The sequence below is a fragment of the Empidonax traillii genome, unplaced genomic scaffold (assembly GCF_003031625.1).
Source record: "Empidonax traillii isolate 1590-97213 ecotype Southwest subspecies unplaced genomic scaffold, ASM303162v1 scaffold40:size2234952, whole genome shotgun sequence".
NCBI classification, from domain to species: domain Eukaryota; kingdom Metazoa; phylum Chordata; class Aves; order Passeriformes; family Tyrannidae; genus Empidonax; species Empidonax traillii.
The window spans coordinates 1,049,484-1,070,112 of NW_020955233.1; the positions used below are offsets into that span (position 1 = coordinate 1,049,484).

Genomic DNA, 20,629 nt, shown 5'->3' on the forward strand with positions numbered 1-20,629 from the left:
GCAATTATAACCAACAACATGGATGGATCCATGAAAATCCGGCTTGGCTAGGCACTGTGACACGTGTGCGGTCCCTTGCACGGGGGCAATGTGCAGCAGGGAGATGCTGCAAGTGGGCTCTTGCCCTTTTTCAATGGAGGAGAAAAGCAAAACAGACCCCCACATTCCTCAGACTGGGTTTGCAGGCATTGTGTCTGGATGCTCATGGGCTTGTGGAGCTGCCAGGGTGAGGTCACAGTCACCCCCAGTGTTGTACCACGGTCCTCAAAGGGGACCCAGAATGGGCTGTGTCCTCCCAGGGGAAGTTCACCTTCCTGTGCCATTTCTCATCCAAAAAAGGGGCCAGGGATGGTGGAGCAGCCTCTCAGGGTCATCTCTGGAGGACACCAGGAGGGACATCACTGCATGGTTCCCTTCTCCAAGGCACCTCGCCCTCACAGTGATTTGATTATGCTGTCCAGGACCTTCCCAAGAACCATGATCCTGTCACACTGGTGCTTCCCAGAGTCCTTCTAGAGCCAACACACAGATGGATGCATGGACCACAGCATCACCCCTGCACCAGGAATCCAGATCAGCTCCTGGCTGCAAAGTAACTCAGGAATAGCCATGAAACCCTTGCAGCGGGCACTGCTGGTGCCAAACAGCCACCGAGGGAGAGCTGCTTGTGGGGCATCAAGGACCGAGGAGGGACCAGGCAGGAGCACCCTCACCCCCAAAAGAGGCGTTTGGGGCAAAAGCTCTGCACCTCAGAGGTGGGGAAGGCTGCAATGAAGCCATCTGTGCATCTCCCAGTTCATAAATCCCTTTACAGCTCTGTCTCATACACTTTAACTGCCCCATAAATTCTTTTACAAGAGCAGCTGATGCTCCAGCCAGGATTACAAAGGGATTTACAGGATCGTAATGGAGACTGACTCGCTGATCAAAGTATTGAAAAAATACAGGAGAAAACAATGCCAAAGTTTCCTGCCCACTGTCACTGGTTTTCAAACACCTTCTGATTTGCCCCAGGGTCTGCCCCAACAGTCAGTAAACACCAGGGTCAGCTCTCCCCTCATCCTCATCCCATCCAAATGAGTGGGATTAGGGCAGCTAAACCCACTCTTCAACTCTGCAAACCTCAGCCACCCTAACCCTAATCATTGCTGGCAGAAGCTGAGTGAAATTCCAGGTACTGGAGCATACCACCAAAAGCACCACAAAGGCCTTTGTGCTCTTAAAATCATCCCAATACTCCAAAAACTGGATTAGGCCATTTATGACTTTTGCAGACCATGGCAAATTTTTTATCACTCTTCAAAAGCTGACCCTGAATCCAGCGTCCAATTCCTTCTCAGATCGTTTTTCCTTGGGAATAATTATCTTGGGGACAGGAAAAAAAACCCTCCTGCTGAATCACTGGCGCTTCAGCAGGGTGTTTTCCCTGTTTCCCCAATCTCAAAGCTCCCAGTGAAGAAGTGGCAGGGATAAACCATGAAAAATCACAGGCTGAGAGACCCCACGTCACCCCAAAACCCACCCGGGGCAGTTCTTGGCAGCAGCAGCGATCCCGGGCGGGCTGCCGGAGGGATGGCAGAGCTGTGCTGGGAGGCTGTAATTGCTGTGCCACTTAACTCAGGGTAATTTGTTCCAGAGGATGCTCTCGTTACTCCATTAATTGCTCACCACAAATTTCCCACCTGTTTTCCTCGAGCATCTGCACTGACAGAGCACCCGGAGGCTCACTAACCTTGACAGGAGTCCAGGAGCGCCGGCACCCCTGGATTTCAGACACCAATCCTCACATCCCCCAGGGTTTAAAAAACAAAGACAGGCACGTGCTTCATTGCTTCCCTACCTAGTTTGAGTATCCTGGGATTCGAAGTGCTTGGAGCGAGCCAGAGACACACATGGGGTGGTGAATGCTTCAAAACAGGGGGGAAATGGGAAAAATCCTTTCACCTGCAGCCTGACATGGGTTCAGCCATCAGGCATCAAATAAATCTTGCCCTGCTCCCCGCAGAGCAGAAACGTGGAGGAAAGAGGGAGGAAAAGTACAGGTCTATTGTATTTCAGGATCACCTGGTGATGTTGGGAAAGCAGTTTATTGTTTGCTGGAAGGTTTAGGCCCCCCACAGCGCTGCCATCACACTGGGAGAGTTCAGGAAGAAGCTGAGGTCAAAAGACATCCAGTGTGCTTTGCTGGCTTGGCTGGGCTCTCCTGTTGCCTCCAACCTCTCACCAGCCCTCTCAGCCCTCCTGAATTTCTCTGCCAGGCTGGTCACTCCATCTCTCTCCTCTGCTCACCCTGCTTTCCCCAGCCATCCTTGGTCCATCCCTGCATCCCATATCCCTTTTCCCCAAGCAGGTGCCCAGGACCCAGAGATGATTTTTCCCACAAGGCAGCAAATTGCACCTGGGAGGCATCTCTCGGAGAGTGTAAATGGGATTTACATCCCGCAGGGATGGGGCATGGAGCCTGTGGGCACCAGGTGGAAAATCCCCTCCCCCCAAAGCTGATGCTTTGCTGCTTTATTATCATTTCTAGTGCTGGTTGATGGAGGGGCACCTGAGCCAAACGTTCCACACAGATACACCTCGGATTTATTCTGGTGCACAGCTCCACCAACTGCAGAGGTCTCTCAGGAAAAGCTCAGGCTCTCCCAATTATTTGCCAAGGGGATCAGCAGCTCAAAACCAGTTAAACCTTTCCAGTCACTTGCTGTACATCCTTCCTGGAGCAGGGTACAGGGCAAGCATCAGCCACATGGACAGGTCAGCAGCAGTGCCAGCCATCAGCCCACACTCCCCAACATCACTCCCAAAATATAGCTCAGCACTGATTGTGCCAGAGGCAGAGCCTGTGGCAGAAGATGAGAAGTTCCTCTTCTCTCTGAATATCACCTCTCTGCTTCCCTTCCTCATTTGGGAGGAGTCTTCACAGCATCCTCTCCCCCAACCCTTGTCCCCTACATCGCCCCTACCCCTTGCATCTCCCAAAATCCCTCATCATCCCCCAAATCCCTCCTGCCATGCTTCTTTTCCCATCCACAGTGCTGCACCACTGCAAACCAGCCCCAGACAGCCTGACACACATTTGTGGTGATCTCTACTTCCACTCTATGGTCCCCTCCACCTGCCCAAGGGGCTTCCACCATCCCACGGTTCCCCTTGGAAGGCAGAGGAGTGGGGCAGATGCTGGGTGCAGGTTTGGGATCATCCCCCCGTTCCCTCCTTACCCCACTCACCTCGGCCGGTGCTGTAGTGCTGTAGCTTATCACTGTACACGGCTTCCTTGCTGTAGGCTCGCTTCCTGGGAGAGGAGAGGGAGAAAACAGCCAGGATTCAGGGATCAGCAGCTGGTGGTGGCCACAACCTGCTTCCCCACCAGCAACACTCCAGGAGCAATGGCATCCCAGTGCTCTCTACAGGGGTCTCCCCATCCCTCCCCTCCTACCCCAAATCTACATCTTACCACCTCCACCTTGCAGGGACACAGCATTCCATGGGACCCACCTGCTGCAGACGATGGAAATGGCCACCAGTGAGACTATGAAGACCACCCCGGCCGCTGCGGACCCCGCGATCAGTGGCAGCTGCTCCCTCAGCTCCGACTTGTAGTCGTCTGCAAGGGAAGAGGGAGTGGGTGAATTCTCCCTCAGGGTAAGACCGGCCTCTGGAAAAGGATCTTGTCATGCCCCCCTCTGATTCCATGAGTTCTGCTCCCAAGGGAGGGTGATGGAACAAGGAAGATCCAGGCAGGAGCATCAGTTGAGCCAGTGCTGCATTGCACAGGGATGGATTGTCATACTCAGCTCACACAGCTTTGTGTTTAAAATATGGAAGAGACAGTCCTGGGAATAAAGTCAAACCAATGTGCGTAGGCCCAGTTTCCTGAAGAGATGAGGTTCACATGGTGGTTTGTCTGCGCTCTGGCATTTCTCTTTCTTCATTGAATTTATTTATTGAACAACCTGGTCTAGGGGAAGGTGTCCCTGCCCACAGTAAGGGATTGGAACTGGATGATCTTTAAGGTCCCTCTGACCCCAACCATTCTGAGACTCTATGATTTAAACCTGTTGGTCACTTTGACCAACTTTAACATGGGGGCTCACAGACACAAAATTCCTACTCATTGTAGGAAAGGAGGAAGAGAAAAGATCCCATTAATAACTGAACCAGCCAGAGAGTCCACCATGCAACAGATGACCTTGAGAGTGAGGCCCAGGAGAACCTGCGCACCTTTACTGCAGGTGTGCTTGTGGGTTTTAACATCTCCACAGACTGCATGGGACAACTCCTTTTGCAGAGCCGTGGCAATGACAGTATCCCTTCTCCACTAAGCATCTCTCCAGCTCCCTGTGCCCTCTTGGAACCCTCTCTGTCCCCTCAGCCACTTGTTGTGTCCTTCAGCAGCACGCTAGGGTGAAAGCCAAGGTGGAACAGGGAGGACTGGACACACCTGGAGGAACCCCAAGAAAACCACTTACATCCTCCTGTATCCCCTGCCCTGTCAGCGGTGTGGGTGCCCTCAACGGGCAGTATCCAGCAGATCCCACGTTCCTGGGGGCTTCTGCAGCATTCCAGAGATGCTCCTTTCTTCAGCCACCCCCAGCGAGGTCTGCCAGGCTGTGCCAGCAGCCACACACAAGGGTTAAAATAAAATTCATCCAAAAGAAAGCATTCAGCATCCTTTTATCTGTGTTTTTCTACTCTGCAGTTAATTACTGCCAACTAGATTTATCTCTTGCACGCTGCTTAAATCCTGAGAAATTCTCATCTAACAATCAATTATTATTTAATAATCTACACTACTCTTCCTTATTAAATTTCAATTAATTGCTTATTTGAGGCAGGATTTTTCTTCTTGCTTCTCTAATCCTGAATATTCAAGGCATTCGAGGGGGGTTTATTGCCATTTCCTTCCCTTTGGTTGCCCTATGTGGTTTTCCTCTTCCCACCCCAGCTGGCACTCAATGTGAGTGCGAGTATGGGTCGACCCAGTTTTAGGACAGAAGAAAAGTTTTAGGACAGAAGAAAAGTTTTAGGAAAGAAGAAAAGCTTTAGGAAAGAAGAAAAGCTCTAGGAAAGACAGGCAGCAAGGTTGGGAGCCATGGATGTCACCTGAGCAGAACAGGAATCACACCAGTAGCAGCAGGGAAGGGACTCTCTCTCTTCAGGGGTGAGAGGACCACAAAAGGAGCCTTGTTTCTCTTACCAACTTCTGGATTAGTCCTGAAGCTGGGATTACTGGAAAACCCTCCCATGAGTTAGCAATCTCTAAAGGAATCAAAGTGTTTGTGGGTGCAGGGAAGGGCTGGGGCCAGAAAAAAGGCAGCATGACTTTGGCAAGGAGGCCAGAAGAAGCTGTGAAGGTCATGAGCTGGCCCAACACACCACCTTGGGGTGGGAAATCAGCTTTCAGTCATGGGTCTGGCCCTTCCAGCTTTGCCCCGATGGCTCAGATGTTGCTCTGAGTATCCCAGAGTCCTTCCTCCAAGGGTCTACCACCCTCCTCCCACCCCATCCCACAGTGCCAGACTCAGAGCCCGTGGCAGGGGGTTCTGTCCCCATGGCTGGAGGCAGTGAAGTGCAGCTGGAAAGCGGGAGAAATGCGGAGCCAGGAGACTCCAGGCAGATCACTCCTCCAGCTGGCGATTAATGAGACACCGCTGTAAATCATCCAGCCCCCGCCACGCTGCCCGCCGGGACAGGGCTGTGTGGAGACAAGCCCCTCTAATTCAATTAGAGCGTGAAGCCGTGGCTGGAAAGACAACCAGCCCCCCGTGCGGCCCATGCCCGCTGCCGTGCTTACCGTCCGTCAGGGTCTGGAAGCACATCTTGCCGCTGTACTTGCCGTAGCCAGCCACGGTGCGGGCCCGCACCTGCACCACGTACACCATGCCGGGCCGCAGCCCCTCGATCCGCGCCGTGTTGGTCTGGCTCCGGGCCATGGAGGAGTTGTACTCGTTGTGGTCCTGTGGGCACGGCCGACAGGGACGGTCAGAGGTGGGGATGAGGGACAGCAGGGCCCTGTAGCCCACCCGCCCCTGGCGACAGCAGGGATGAAGTCTGGCTGCACGGGGATAAAGTAGAGGCCCCGCTTCTGCCTCAGGAGCATCCCTGACAAGGAGGATCCCACAGGAAAGGCTGAGAGAGTTGGGACTGTTCAGCTTGGACAAGGGAAAATTTTGGGGTGACCTAATTGTGGCCTCCCAGTGCCTGAAGGGAGCCGACAGGAAAGATAGAGAGGGACTATTTACAAGGGCCTGGAGTGACAGGTCAAGGGGAATGGCTTCACACTGCCAGAGGGCAAGGTGAGATTAGGAAGGAATCCTTCCCTATGAGGGTGGAGAGGCCCTGGCACAGGTTGCCCAGAGGAGCTGTGGCTGCCCCATCCCTGGAAATGCTGAAGGCCAGGTTGGACAGGGCTTGGAGCAACCTCCCATGGCAGGGAGGTTGGAATGAGATGATCTTTAAGGCCCCTTCCAACCCAGGATATTCTATGATTCTATGAAACACAACCCGCAATCTCTGCCTGGCCTCCAAGTTGCTGGGGAGGTCCCTGCTGCAGCACAGGCCTCCCAGGCAGCCTCCCTGGTCCCACCAGAGCATGGAGCAGCAGGGAGAAACAATAAGAGCACCCAGAGCAAAAATACTCATGACCCGCAAATTGCTCCTCTTCATACCATTGATGTCCCTGTGCCTTTCACAAACATCCCACAGCTATGGAAACCAGGCAAGGTGTTGGAACTAGATGATCTTTAAGGTCCCTTCCAAATGATTCTGTGATTCCATAAAACAGCATAATGTGCCCTACAAGACCTTTTTGGAGCAGGTTCAATGGCAACCTGCCTCTATTGAGAGCCCCAGCTCCTGCAGCCCCTGCTGTGCTGGCTAAACCTTGTGCTAAACCTTGGTGGAAGGCTCCTGCGTCTCCAATCTCGTTTTTTGCCAGATTCCCCAGTGATTTGCTGGTAAGAGGCCACTGGTGAGATCATCTAATTATTCACATTTAGAGGAATTCATTAAAGCTGGCAAGACACAGGAGGGATGGAACAGCTTGGGCTTGCCATGGTTCACCGCAGGGGTCGAGAGCGTGTCCCCTGTGGGGAAGGACAGCTGTGAGGGAAAGGACTGAGCAGGAGGCAGTGATCCAGGACAGGGACAACCACAGCAACCTTCACCAGCCCTCACCAGCAACCTCACCTCCTCCAGACATTGTCCCCTCGCACCAGGTCCCTGCTCATCCTAACAGATACCATAGCCAAGGCAGGCACAGGCACTGATGTGCTGGGCAAGATACTGCCAAGAAGGAGCAGTGGCTTAGGTTGGATGGGGCTCTGAGCAACTTGGTCTAGTGAGAAGTGTCCCTGCCTGTGACAGGGGTGTTGGAACTAGATGAGCTTTAGGGTCCTTTCCAACTCAAGCCATTTTGTGATTCTATGAATTAGCATTTGTAGCCACATCTCTCCCCTTCCCCCGGCTGCACATCGCTCCCACCTTCCAGAGGCAGCCCAGGTGACCTGGTGCCTGTCCCACCACCTGGCCACATGGAGCGTTCCCAGCAGAGCCTGACCGAGAGCCCATCAATGTTCCCCTTCTCCCAGCAGGCTCAGGCCCTGAGCAGCCTCAGTGTGAAGACCCCTGTGCCCCAGCCCCCCTCCATGGCAGGGTTTCCCCGAGCTCACCGGTGCGGGCCTGGTGCCCACAGAGCTGCCGACATCGGGCGTGCAGATGCGGCTCAGCTTCTCATAGTAGCGGATCTCGTAGTCCAGGATGATCCCATTGGGCTGCTCAGGCTGGGGCCAGGACAGCGTGATGCTCCTCATCGTGGCACTCACCTGGTGCATGATGGGGACGGTGGAGGGTGCTGCCGAGGAAGCGGGGAGAGAGGGAAAATTAATGGAGGCGAGTAGGGAAAACAGCCCTGGGAAGGGGGAAAACCCCCGGGCACATAGAGCATCCCAAGTCTCCCATGCCTGCGGTTGTCAGACTCATGGGACAAGCTCACTCATTAGCAGTGGGAAGAGAGGCATCTCAGCAGCTTACATGGAAGCAGAGCAGTGAGCTGGCAAGGGAATTCTGGTATTTAAACCAACTATTCTGTTTAATTAGGAGTTTAGAAATCCTTGGTGTTCCTTCTCCCTGAGACTGCTCGCTCCAAGGACATCTCCCACAGTGGGACAGAGACAGCAAAGCTCTCCCCAGCGGGAACAAACCAAGGCTTGGTGACAGCCTCCAGCTCTGCTTGACATCTCTTGGTGTAACAGCCTCTCTGGGGATCCAACACCCAGCACCCAGGGAGCCTGTGCCACAGCTGCCACCCCACATGCTGTCAGGAATGGGATGTAGGAGCAAAAATCTGCCAACCCTCAGAACAATGATGGGAAACCAGGGGACACCCCATCAAGGGGCCTGTGGAACAGCTTTGGCTCCAGAGGAGCTGCTGGATCTGCTCTTAGGGACTCTCGGGCGATGCTCATCCTGATTACTCAAATAAGCTTCTCCCGAGAGTTCTATTTCCAAACCCCAAACACTTGCAAAACAGTCTCAGACCATCTCTCATCTCCCAAGGCCATGGCACAAGGGTGCTCAGAAGGCAGCACCTCCATCCCTGCAGCCCCCAAGGCCCCCTGGGCAGTGCAGCACGGGGGTCACGGGCATCCTGTCGCAATATCCCTGGAGAAAGTAGAATGCTTGGCACTGGCATCAGGACCCCCCTCCCTCCCTACCACACATTTCTGATCAGTCACACCAGCTATGCCACACACACACCGCTCTGCAAAGGAGCCCATAGTGTTTCGGTTCATGCACCAGACCAGAGCTCAGCGAGCACATTTTCCAAAGCAGCTGCCAGGCACATCCTCTCCACTGCCATTGCTCCCTGCCCTGGTCTCTGCACCCACTGGAGCAACCACAGGACTGCTCTGCACCTGCTGAGGAGCCAAGCATGCCTGGAGCTGTGCATTCCCAGAGACAAGCATGCCTGGAGCTGTGCACCCCTAGGGTTGAGCGTCCCCAGAGCCCAGCACCTCCAGAGTGAAGTATCCCTGGAGCTGAGCACCCCCAGAGCCAAGCATCCCTGGAGTTGTGTATTCCCAGAGTCAAGCATCTCTGGAGTTGAGCATCCCCAGCAGCAGCAACACTGTCCTTCCACCATTAAGGACGCTGAGACACTAAATTAGTCAGGAACCACTTTTCCAAAGGCTTTTTGCCCTGCAAATTATACTTAAAAGGACCAAAGCCAGTCAATACAGCCCTGATCCTGCACTTAATCCTACCTAAAGCTTCCCAAAGAGGTATCCAAGTCTCTCCACACCCAAAGAGGCAATGGCATGTCCTGCTCACACAGCTCCCTATCCAGCCCTCTCTGCCCTTCTCCTCACCATGCCAAGAGTGCAGGCAAGGAAAATGCTTCCCCTGTGTGGATCCAGGGAAGAGCTCAGCCTGGCACAGAATCCTGCCATGAAGGGAATCTGGGGGTGGCAGGAGCCTTGCTCCACATGGCCCCAGTGGGAGATGTTGATAGTATAGCACCATCTTTGTTTACCTGGAATATTTAATCCCATATTATTTTTTTTAATCTCTCCACATCCTCTCTGGGGAGATGCTTGTGGGTTGAAATTAAACTGATGTTTTGTTAATTCCTGTTACTGTGGATCAGGCTGGGAAAATGGTTGGAAAAATCCACAGCAAAGCCAAAGGGATTTCAGAGGCAGAGCACTGATCCTGTCCTTGATAGTCCTGCTGCTTTTCCATCAGGTTATCCCAAGGACCAGGATTTCCACATGAACATTCAGCCTCTGCCAGACAAACAGGGAGCACTGGGACAGACAGGTGAGGCTGGCCTGGCTGTTCCCAGCTCCCCAAGGCAGGAGAGGAGCTAAGAAACACCCCAAAAATCCCACCCTCTAAAAAAAAAGCCTGGAAACAGGAGGCAGGTTTCATCACTCGTGGCTCAGCAGATGGCAATGCTAGCCAGGCACAAGTGTGGATTAGTACTCCCTGGAGGCAGGAGACTGAAATATTTACACCAGGTTTCCCCATCATGGTCTCCCAAGGGAGCGGGATGGTGAAGGTTCCCGGCATTACACGCTTGGCATAAAGCAGGAATTATCATCCTCTTTCTCTGCCCAGAGCAGATGGATTTCCATCCCCTCCACTCCCTGTGCTCCTCAGTGCAGCCTGGGACCAGTTCCCCCTCGCCATCTGTACAGCCACCCCACTGGCATCCCGGCTTGGCCCAGAGCCGCTTGTCCAGTTCCTGATCCCTGAGTGGGAGGAGGGAGGGAAAGGGGCAGAGCAGCCTGGAAAAGGGGACAAATGGAAAATAACGGGAGAGGGATGTGCCAGAGGAGACAGAACCTGAACTCAGTCCTGAGATGATGATGCTCTCTGTGCTCTAATGCAGCCAGGCTGCTTTTCAAGGCTGGGTTCATCCAATCTCCCTGTTCTCACCTAGGGAAAAGTGGGAAATGGCAATGCCATTTTACCCCAAGAAATCTAGAGCAGGATAAAAAGCACATACTGGATATCCCTCCCACAAGGCAGCTCTCCCCCTGCCCATGGCACAGGCACCTCCTCCACCTTCCCAGACCTCTTCCCCCCTCTTTTCCTGGCCTTTCTCCCCACCCAGGGCTGGGGGCAGTTTTACCACAGTCATCGCACCCCACTGACACCCCGAGGGCTTTTTCTTTGGGACCAGGAGCTTCATTTCACACAGAGCCTGCATCTGGCAGTGGGCACAGCCAATGCCCCCAGCACGTCCCCCCGGGACTCACCGGCCTGGTTGGTGGTGATGTTGACGGAGACATGCTGCTGCGGGAACGGGCTCTTGTTGGAAACGCCATTGACGGCCTGGATCTCGAAGGTGTAGGGCGTGTGTGCCCATAGGTTGCTGATGAAGACGCGGGTGTCAGTCAGCCCCAGCTGCCTGGGCACGAAGTCCACGTTGTCGTCGCAGCGGGAGCAGGCGCGTCGGTCCGACCGGCACTTCTTGCAGATGATGTTGTAGGTGACGTCGTCCCGCCCGCCCGTCTCCCGCGGCGGGTGCCACTCCAGGATGATGGACGTCTCGTTGACGATGGAGATGACGTTGCGGGGGCCAGATGGGACACCTGTGGGAAAGGAGAGGGACTGAGACGGGTCCTTGCCCAAATTAGGATGCTCAGTGCTCCCCTGCGGGCTCCAGCACAGAGAAGGACACCTCATGGTTCCATCTGCTCCACTATCCACCACCTCCTCCCTTAGGAGGGATTTGGTGTCCATGGTTTAGCTCAATTCAGGGTCAGACTCTCCCCACTGGCAACGCCAATCACCTGCACTGGTATCCACAGAAAGGGGTTTCCCAGGTGGAGATGAGGACTCCCACACCACAAACCCACTTAATATACAAGAAAACCTCACAGAGAGAGCACACGCAGATCCATCTGTGAAGATGGACCCATTTTAAGCCCACTGGGAGACACTGAGATAGATCCAGCGCTCACATGGAGAAGCATCTCAAACAGATTATCCCAGTGAGAGAAACACCCCTTAGCCAACACTGTGGAGAACCAGAGGAGCAGCAGGAGAAGAGAGAGATGATAATGGGAAGTGGTTATTAAGGGTTCGATATCTCGAGATGGGAGCCCAAGAATTTATCAGCACGGAGGAGCACCGGCACTGCTCGATGGTTTGCGAGCAGCTCCAAGGTTGGACAAGAGAACAAAATTGCATTGATCAAACCCACCGGGAGCCATCATAAATGCTTCGGAGGACAGGAATTGAACGCAGCTCCGATTGCAAGCACTGCCGGATCGGGGCTGGGTCCAGAGGGAGCGATTCAGGAGGAATCCAGGCAGGAGAGCATCATCAAGGCACAAACATACGTCTGCACTGGTCCAGGGAAGGATCTGGGGTCAGCCAGGATGGCTCCACAGCCAAAACCACAAAATCCGGCTGCTGGGATTTATTAAATAAGGAAAGCAATGAATTCCTCATGCTGGCTGGGCTTGGGGCTTCACTTCCAAGGAAGAAATAGGACTTTGCCAAGAAACAGGGAGCAATAAAAATGATAGAGGATTTGACCTGCGAAGAAAGGTTAAGAGAGCGAAGCACACTCTGTCTTGGGGAAACCCATCCCAGGGGAGCCTCCCTGTGTGTGTGCCAGGGAACATCATTACTGGCTGTGGATAAATCAGCCCTGTTAGTGGCCAGGGATGGGCTGGGAAGAGGTGGATTTAACAGCATGGGGGTGACATGGATTGTGGGATGGAGAGATGATCCTGCATGGAGGCACTTCGGGAGCCTCTCTGAGCTGCTGCCATAAATAATGCAGAGGGAAGATTTTGTCAAAAATGACAAAAAATAGAGAAATGACAGCCCTAAAAAGAAATTAATAGAATTCCATTCTTTTTAATTCTTTTCCTCTTTAGGAGTAAATGTGTCTGTCATGGAGCAGTCACCACTGCAGCATCTTCACAGGAAAGGGCTTTCATGGATTCAAGACACCAAAGATGTTCCACTGTGGGGCTCCCCTATCATGGAGATGTCAAAGGAGGGTGCTGGAGGATGTGGCAGGAGCAGGGAGAAAGACCTTGATTCCCCAGGGAAACGAGTGGAGGATTCACAAAGGCTCAATAGGATCAGTGAGTTACACCAAAGAATCTGTAACCTGTCTCAGGAATTTTAATCCAAACCCTCTCCTCATACCTTAAGCAGATAATATCTTTTCAAGAAAAAAGAGAAAATCCATTTTTCTTCCCTGTCCTCCCCAAATTCTTCCCCTTTACTTGCAGCCCCTTGTGCAGGGGCTTGGGGCAGGAACCACCCTCGCAGGTATGGCCCCTGGGAAGGCTCCAGTCCAGGGCAGCATCTGCAGCTCCACTGTATTAGTTACTCCTCTGACACAGAGAAACTTTGTGGGTGAGCAGCTGGCACCTCAAATTAGAACACTGTAACATTAAGCATGGAGAGAAGAGATAAAAATCAGCAAAGAGCCTTTTTTTCCTGGGTTCCTATAGCGCAGCACTGCTGTAAATCAGTTATGTAACGAGGCATAATAAATATCTATAGATTATCTGCAGTTGTGCAACCTGCTGACTGTCTGACAGCTCGGGTGATCCAGCAGAACACACAAATCCTTTTTTCATTTCCCAGGTGCCCTTCAGGCACTCCCAGCACCAAGGAGTCCAGAGCATCCCTTGTGCTAAAGCTCCCTGATGGGCTGATTCAAGGGCCTGGAGTGCATCTGGGGGCAGTTGAGGCCGAGACTCATGTTCCCAGTGGGTTGAAGAGTATAGGAGCTCCTTCCTCTCTCCTGGGCTCTTTTCCCACCGAAAGACAGCCTTGAGGACACTGCTGCCATGCCAGGCAGCTCGGGCAGAGAGCCGAGCAGGGATGCATCGTTGAATACCAATGCTCAAGGCACCTTTTCCCCCTATTAAAAAATACTCCATCTGAAAGGCTATGAACAAGACAGGCAGAGCAGATAACTTTAAATTCTAATTTATCCTGGGAACTATCTCCCTGCCATCACCAGTGCTGCCAGGGTGATGTATAAACCCCAGCAGATGCCAGCAAAGCGGGATGCGGGGCCGTCCCGTCGCTCAGCGCTGGGTGCCCAGCCGCTCTCCCGCTCCCAGGACGGGGGGAGAGAATAAGGCAAAGGGCTCCTGGATTGAGAGTTTATCCCTGCAGCCCTCCCTCCAGCCCTGATGTGGTACTCACTGGTGCAGGCAGCTGCCGGAGGGTCGAAGTCTGCCCGGTAGTAGCCATTGCGGCACGCGCAGACCGGGGAGGCCTCAGCGGTGGAGCGGCTGTTGGGGGGGCACGGAATGCAGACCCCCGCCCCCTGGCTGGCCTTGAACGTCCCCGCTGGGCAGGCTGCAAGACAGAGGAGAGAGGTTGGGTGCTGAACCGTTCTGAGACTGAGGGGAAAGCAGGTCTTGTCCTTGGAATGGGCTGGGAAAAAGGGAGAGGAGAGGAGAGAAGGGAAGACAAGACAGGACAGGAGACACAGAAAAGCTTCACATCTGTATCAGAAATAAATGGGGTAGCACCTTCCTACGAAGTTAGGATGGCCAGGATTTTCCATGCTGGCCATGAATTATTCCTGGAGCCACCAGGCAAACACTGAAATCCCATGGCAATATTCAGCTAGGCAGAGCAAGGGAGCTGCAGCCTCCTTTTTGCTCCCCACTGCTTGCACCTGGGCAGGGGGGCAGTGGGGCAGTGGGGCAGTGGGGGATGCACTTCCCTGGCAGCATCCATGAAGGCGTGGTTACACAGGGGCAGAACAGTGTTCCCCAAGGATCTGTGGATTCAAAAGACACTTTCTGCCACCCCAACAGCATGGCTCAGGTCTCACACCTCTTTTTCCAAGTAAAATTTGAATATTTGAATATTTAATTAAAAAGTTGATGTAACGCCCATTAGTGTCTTCTGGGTCCATCCCGTTAATCCCCCACAGCCCGGGGCTGGAGTTGATAACCTTCCCAGCCTCTGAGTTCATTCAAGCAGGAAATGGCAACTAATTCATAAAGGAGGAGATGCTCCAGTTACAGTGAGGGTTTTATCAGTGATGAGGGGAGATTTCATTAATCAACCATCTCGCTGCTCTGCGGTTCGAGGGCGACAGAAACGGGGTCCCTCATCTCTGCCCCATCCCACTGCTCCTCACCGAGGCACTGATGGATGGATGCTCATCCATCCCTGACATCAAACAAAATCCAAAGGCTGTAGAAGAGAATGTCTGTATTTTGGCACATGTATCCAAGGAATCAGGCTGCCATCCAGGTCCACCACCCACCCAGGAGAGACTGTTCCTGGTGTGAGGTTGTGCCCCTGCGATGCCTTCACCCCCAAGGCCCAGCTCTGCAGAGAAACACCCCACGTGTCTCATAAACACGGCGATGATTGAGATAATGGAAAGTGCCTCTTAGCCCCTGTCTGCTGCATCAGGATATGAGGCATCTCCTAGCAGCCATGAAGAGGAAATTAATAGGAGCAAGCAGGAGTAACCACTTTCATGCAATTTCCTTGGGAGATAGTGGGCCATCTAATCTTTATTGGAGCCCTTTAACCTGTCATTCAAAACTCATGAGGCCCCCTGCTCACACAGCCTTTCCAGATATTAATAGATGATAAAAAGGAATAAATCAAAACAATATTTTACAATTTCATTATTCAGGAGACACACCACCCCCTCCAGCCTAAGGCACACAACTGCCTGCAATGAACTGTTTCTTTCCAATGGCAGTAAGAGCTGAGTGGGGACATGGCATCCCAGAGGGACCAGGCACCATCTCCCACAGTCCTTCTTCTTCCCCACTACAGGAAGACTGAGTCCTCCTCCATAGCCATCCCACACATATGGCATCTTAGGGACACACTTAGGGCCATAACCCACCACCTGGTGTAGGCAGACAGTGAGACACGTGGGGTCACCACTCAGGGCAGGACACGGGAGGGCTTGAGGGGGACCTTCAGGATGCCAGAGCGGAAGGCAGCGGGATGCAGACCCCTCCCTGATCCACACACACAGCCCTATGTCCCACCACAGCATGAGGAAGTGCAAGGTTACACCAGATAGATGTGCCAGGAGACACAACCACATGTGGATGCTGAGGCTTTGAGATAGATCTCCAGTTCTTCACCTCTCCCTTCCCACCAGCACTGACCCACCATGTCCCAGGGGACTTGTGAGCACCCGTGAGATGTGCAGGGGGGACTTGTGGGCTCTGGAGCTGGGAGATGTGTCAGAAACATGCCTGAAAGGTGCCAGGAGCAGGATGGAGAGGTGGCAGTACCAGGGAACAGCCACCTGTATTCTAATGGAAGAGGATGGGAATGGGAGGCAGGAAGATGAGAGGGTCACAGCGCTGTGAACACACCTCACTGTTAAGCTTAGGGGCATGTTGGTGGGTTGGCTGAAGAGATTTGTTAGTATTTAACTGCAATTAATTCAAGTGATGCTTTGTCAAAACACCTGAACACAGTACCCTGCAACCCAGTGTCCGCTGGTTTCTGTTATCACTTCACTTATCCAAAAATTCCTGTAATCTGCAGGCACATGGCTCTTAATTGCTATTATTACCAATTAGCTTTTCTCTCCTGTAATTACACCATGCTTGCCTAAAGCCTCCCACAGTTTGGGGAGAGGCTGATGCCTTCTCCATCCTCCCAACACTGCACAGGCTGCAGCCCTCCACTCTTGCTGCTGCCCTTGTCTCCCCTCTTTCTGGGGAAGCTAAACCATGACCCTCAGACCAAAAATGAAGCACAAACCCCCAAGGCCCTGCAATGCCATGGTGGGATCCATAACCCTTCAGATGGTAAACTCACAGTCCAGTCCAGGGCTCAGATGGAGGGCTCGAGCCCAGGAGGAAGCAATAAATCACCCCACGAATGGCCAGTTCAAAGTTTGTCCTCATTTAAGGGCTGCTCCAAGATTTTCCCAGAGCTGGCAAGGTCTGTATCCACAACAGTGTCTCAGACAAGCACAGGATGATGCTCTGCCTCAGCTTTCCCTGTGGGAAGGGGCTCCTTCTGCCAGTGCCCAGGCTACAGCACAACCTGCATCTCTTCAGCTCTGAGGAGAATTAATTGATTGTTGATTATGTGGGCCGGATAAGATTAATGATGTGCTTAGCTATCCATTTCCTCACATTTAAGCACCAGGGGTGTGTTTGGAAATGCTGAGGCACGTGCTGCTCAGCAGGGCTGGATGCTCGGCCCCTAAACCCCCACCACAACCCAAAGCTGCCCGTGGATCCATCATCCTGCCTGCACACCAGGAATGCCGTGCCTCCTGGGCAGGAGTTTGCCAGCAAGGATCCCTTTTCCAGGGTTGACATGTTTGGGGGTAGAAGGGACCATCATTCTGGGGCTGCTGAGACTCGGGCTTCTTGCAGCGAGATGTCATCACTGGAAGTTTGGGGGGCGGGGGAAATAGGTTCAATTTGCCCACATGTCCAAGGGGTGATTGGCTTCAGGGCTGGACAGAGCTGGGGGCTCCCAGCAAGAGCTGAACTTCCCTTATCCCCCCTCATGGGGTCAAAGTAGGGATGTGGACATGTCTCAAGGCAAACACCCAGTGAAGGCACCACAGACCCGTGTCCCCACCATCGCCTCCCTCCATGCTCCAGCTCTCACAGGCAGGATGGATTATCAAAGCAATTGTGGCACTGCAAGGCTTTTCATTGCTTAAACCTCTCCTGTATTCTGTATACTTATATTCCAGGTGCCATGAGTCCTAGAAAGAGCCAGAGATAAGTGGGATCTCTCTGTTCATCCATCCCTGCTCCTGCCCGAGGCAAGCCACCATCACAGCCTCTGTGGAAGGGTGCAAGAATAGGGGTATCCAAGCATTTCACTCCTCAAACTAAATCCTCCCAGTTAGCACCTGGAACTTGCACTTTTTAATTACTCTCTCAGGGAAGCTTTAGTCAAAAGAGACAAAAAAAGAAGAAAGGAAGAAAGAAAGGAGACATCTCCTCTATATTAACTTGCTCTAAAGCTCCCTGGGGATGCAGAGTGGCATTTTTCCTTCTTGAGTTTTAAAACAGGAACTTCTGCAAAGGATTACAGATTCAGCAGCGATTCAGGGAGCCGACTTCCTGCCCCCAGCCTCACTGGCACCCCATCGTTCTCCCTTCACTCACAGTAAACCCAGTCGGCAACACCTCATCATTCCCATGCCTTGTATGCCCCTGCTGGGGCAGAGCTGATCCCATTTGCCAGGTATTCCCAAATTCACACTTGTTTTGGGTTCCCTTTTGGGTTCCAGTGCCTTTTCAGGTGTGTTTAAGCACACCTGTGGCACTCTGGCACAGCAGGTGATGAAGAGCTGGGTTAGAAGCAGCAGCACTGCACGAGGTGGTGCCTTCAAGCAAAACTGGAGGTGTGGAGAGAACTGCCAAGTGCAAAGGCCCTAAAGAGCCTGGATAATCCAGCCTTGCTACAGAAGCATGCCCAGCACCTCCGGGAGATGGACAGCAAGTTTTGAGGACACCATAGGTCAGGAAAAAAGAGGAAATGCAGCTCATTGCATTTAGAGCCTGTTGGAAAAAGGTTCAAAGGCCCCCTTTCTACAAAAAACACTTTGGTATTAAGAAAAAAACCTTGTTCCTAAACTTAACACGTTCTGCAGGAGGTTCACCATTTTTTGATGAAACCTCCCCAAAAGGAAGAGAGGAGATGCTTGCTAGAAACTCCTAGTGTGTTTTGCAGACACCAGTGATACACAATGTATATTTAAATACACTAAAAAAATAAGGAAAAAAGCATCAGTTTTTTAGCCTCTAAATTAATTAGTCCCACTGATGGGTGTTTTAAAAAGCTCCCCTTGCTATCTCCCTGCCACCAGCTAGGGCACCCTCCTTGAGCCTTTCAGCTGAGAGACACCATCCAGGCAAATCAACACCCACACGAAATTGTGTGCTAGAGAAAAATGTCATTTAGAGGATGCTGTGATTACAGGGGCAGGCACTCGGTCAGCCGGCACAGCTTTCCGGGGCTCCCAGCACGGCTTTCCAGGCAGTGCCGGGAGGAGGGACTGGTGACACCTCGGGCTGCAACACAATCGATGTGTTTGGGTTTCAGCCCCTTTGATATGATGATGACACCGGGATGCGGCTTCAGCTTGGGGGGAAAACCAGCAGAATCCGGCAGGTTGTCACCACAAGCAGGGGGGCTGGGGAGGGGGGCTGTTATCTCCCCGCCTTCAAAGGGCTGCGAGGGCGCTGTCTTCCCACCCCACTTTCATCTCCCTCGTTATCCTCCCTGCAAACATCCAAGCAAGGAGCAGGTGCCTGTTGCCGGAGGTTTAATTGCATCCCTACATGGTGCTCTCCTGTCATCCCTTCCCTCCTGCACCTCTGCTGGGGAGGGGGTTGGAGGGTTGTTTTGCAAGGTTTCCCCCCACCACTTCTACTTTTTAATGATCTAATTCCCTTTTATGTCAAGCCAAGTGCTTTTCCAGAGTGTCTCAGCCCCGGCACGGCCGCGGTGAGCTCAGCAGGCAGCCGGCAGTGCCGGGGGTGCTGCCGTGCCACCCTCCAGGAGGAATCCACAAATTAATCCAGAGAGGTTTCTGTATCGGGAGTGATGCCACACTCCAGCGAGGAGGGGTGGGAGGGTACCTGCATCCAGCCTTCCTAACCACACCAAGAAAGGACAAAGGGATCAGACCTGGCACTGAAACACCCCATCAGCCACCCAATCCCCACATCCAGTTCTTGCAGGGCGAGGAGAGCGACCTATAGGGAGAAACAGGCAAGTCCAAGCATTCCCAGCCTAAAGTATCACTCCCAATGAGATCAGCCCATGTGCCCAAGCCAAGCCAGAAATCACAGCACCCTGGGGACAGGACACCCCAGCAGAGCCTTGTCCCAGGGAGGGATAAATCCTCCTTTTGGTGCAAACTTCACCATTTTTGCAGCCAAATGCACGAATTTTGGATCACCTAGAGATGCTTCTGCCTCGAGGCTGTCTGAATTACAAACAGCAACTGCCCTGTTGAGTTCCCTTCTTTCAGCACTGGATAGGCAGGAACTCATGAGATAAACATGAGCTTCCCAGTGTCTGGGCTGGAATCCTATGGGCACCAGGCTCCCTCTCTCCCCGCTGCACCAAGGAATGCGGCCCCAGCTCCTCGAGATACAGCCGGTTAATTAAACCAGCCCTCCACCTCTGGAGGAATGGGCTTAGATCCGCCTTGGGACACATGTAAATTAAAGTCAGCGGCTTCTGAGCCAGCCTGCCATGGTTTATTCATGGAGGAAAGGAAAATTCAATGTAGTGCTACCCTTCTCAGGGTTTGTTTTTTTTTTCCCTCTTTTTCTTCTCACGGATGAGAAATGAATTGAAGTGGGGCAGGATTTCAAAGATGCTTGTAGGGTAAGGAGCTGTGCGAGGCAGATTAGAGGCAACAGGGCTGGGTGCATCCCTATTTACCTCTCCCAAAAATCCCATCCCTCATCAACTAGGGATTTGCTCCCCTGAGGTGGAGTGAGGTGCTCACAGAGCAAGCCCCCTGTGCTTCACTAGAAGCAAAACATAGCTGATGCTCACCCAGAAGCAGTGTTTTTCCTCCAGGATGGCAGCTTTGGGAAAATTAAGGGTCTCTGGATGCAGAGGAGCTTCAAAACCAACTGTTTAGGTGGAATCATGGCCCTAAAAAAGGAGTTAAAGCCTAAAACGGGGCAAGGAAGCAGCGGGTTTGGGTTCCCACATGCCCTACTGCTCACTGCCTGCAGTTTCCCAAGAGGTCCATGCTCGCCCACTTAATCACCACTCTGGGCTTCACTTTCTCTGTTTTTCATGTTTGGGGGGATTTGGAAGGTCTAAAGAGAAAATCTGTCCCCAGTCCATGTGTTGGATGCAAAGGGAAGAGCAGGCACGCCCTGGACAGACAGTGCTGTGGGGTTGCCAGCTCAGCACGGAGCAGGGAACTCGCTTTGCTCTCCAGAACAGCCAATGGGGGGGAAACCACGACACTTCCCAAGGTCCCTTTTGCAAATCACTATTCTCCCACTCGGGTTTTGCTATGTTTTAGTTTCCACTTGGCTCCAGGCTGAGGCTGCCCAGTCCCACACCCACCAAAGCTTCCCTTCCTTTCCATAAACCATCAAATTGAGAGGCCTAACCTTCTGCTCCAGCA

The 20,629-nt window shown here is 52.8% G+C and overlaps 1 protein-coding gene across 1 annotated transcript in view; it reads right to left on the bottom strand.

The window, feature by feature from the left end:
• Positions 1–20,629, bottom strand: part of EPHB1 (EPH receptor B1) — a 66,144-nt gene that overhangs the window by 6,300 nt on the left and 39,215 nt on the right. Inside the window, exons 4-9 of the mRNA XM_027878288.1 lie at positions 13,696–13,851; positions 10,767–11,102; positions 7,674–7,855; positions 5,798–5,960; positions 3,499–3,607; positions 3,231–3,295 (exon numbers count right to left, since the gene is read on the bottom strand). Coding sequence (XP_027734089.1) covers positions 3,231–3,295; positions 3,499–3,607; positions 5,798–5,960; positions 7,674–7,855; positions 10,767–11,102; positions 13,696–13,851 — 1,011 coding nt within the window. The remainder of the gene's footprint in view (positions 1–3,230; positions 3,296–3,498; positions 3,608–5,797; positions 5,961–7,673; positions 7,856–10,766; positions 11,103–13,695; positions 13,852–20,629) is intronic.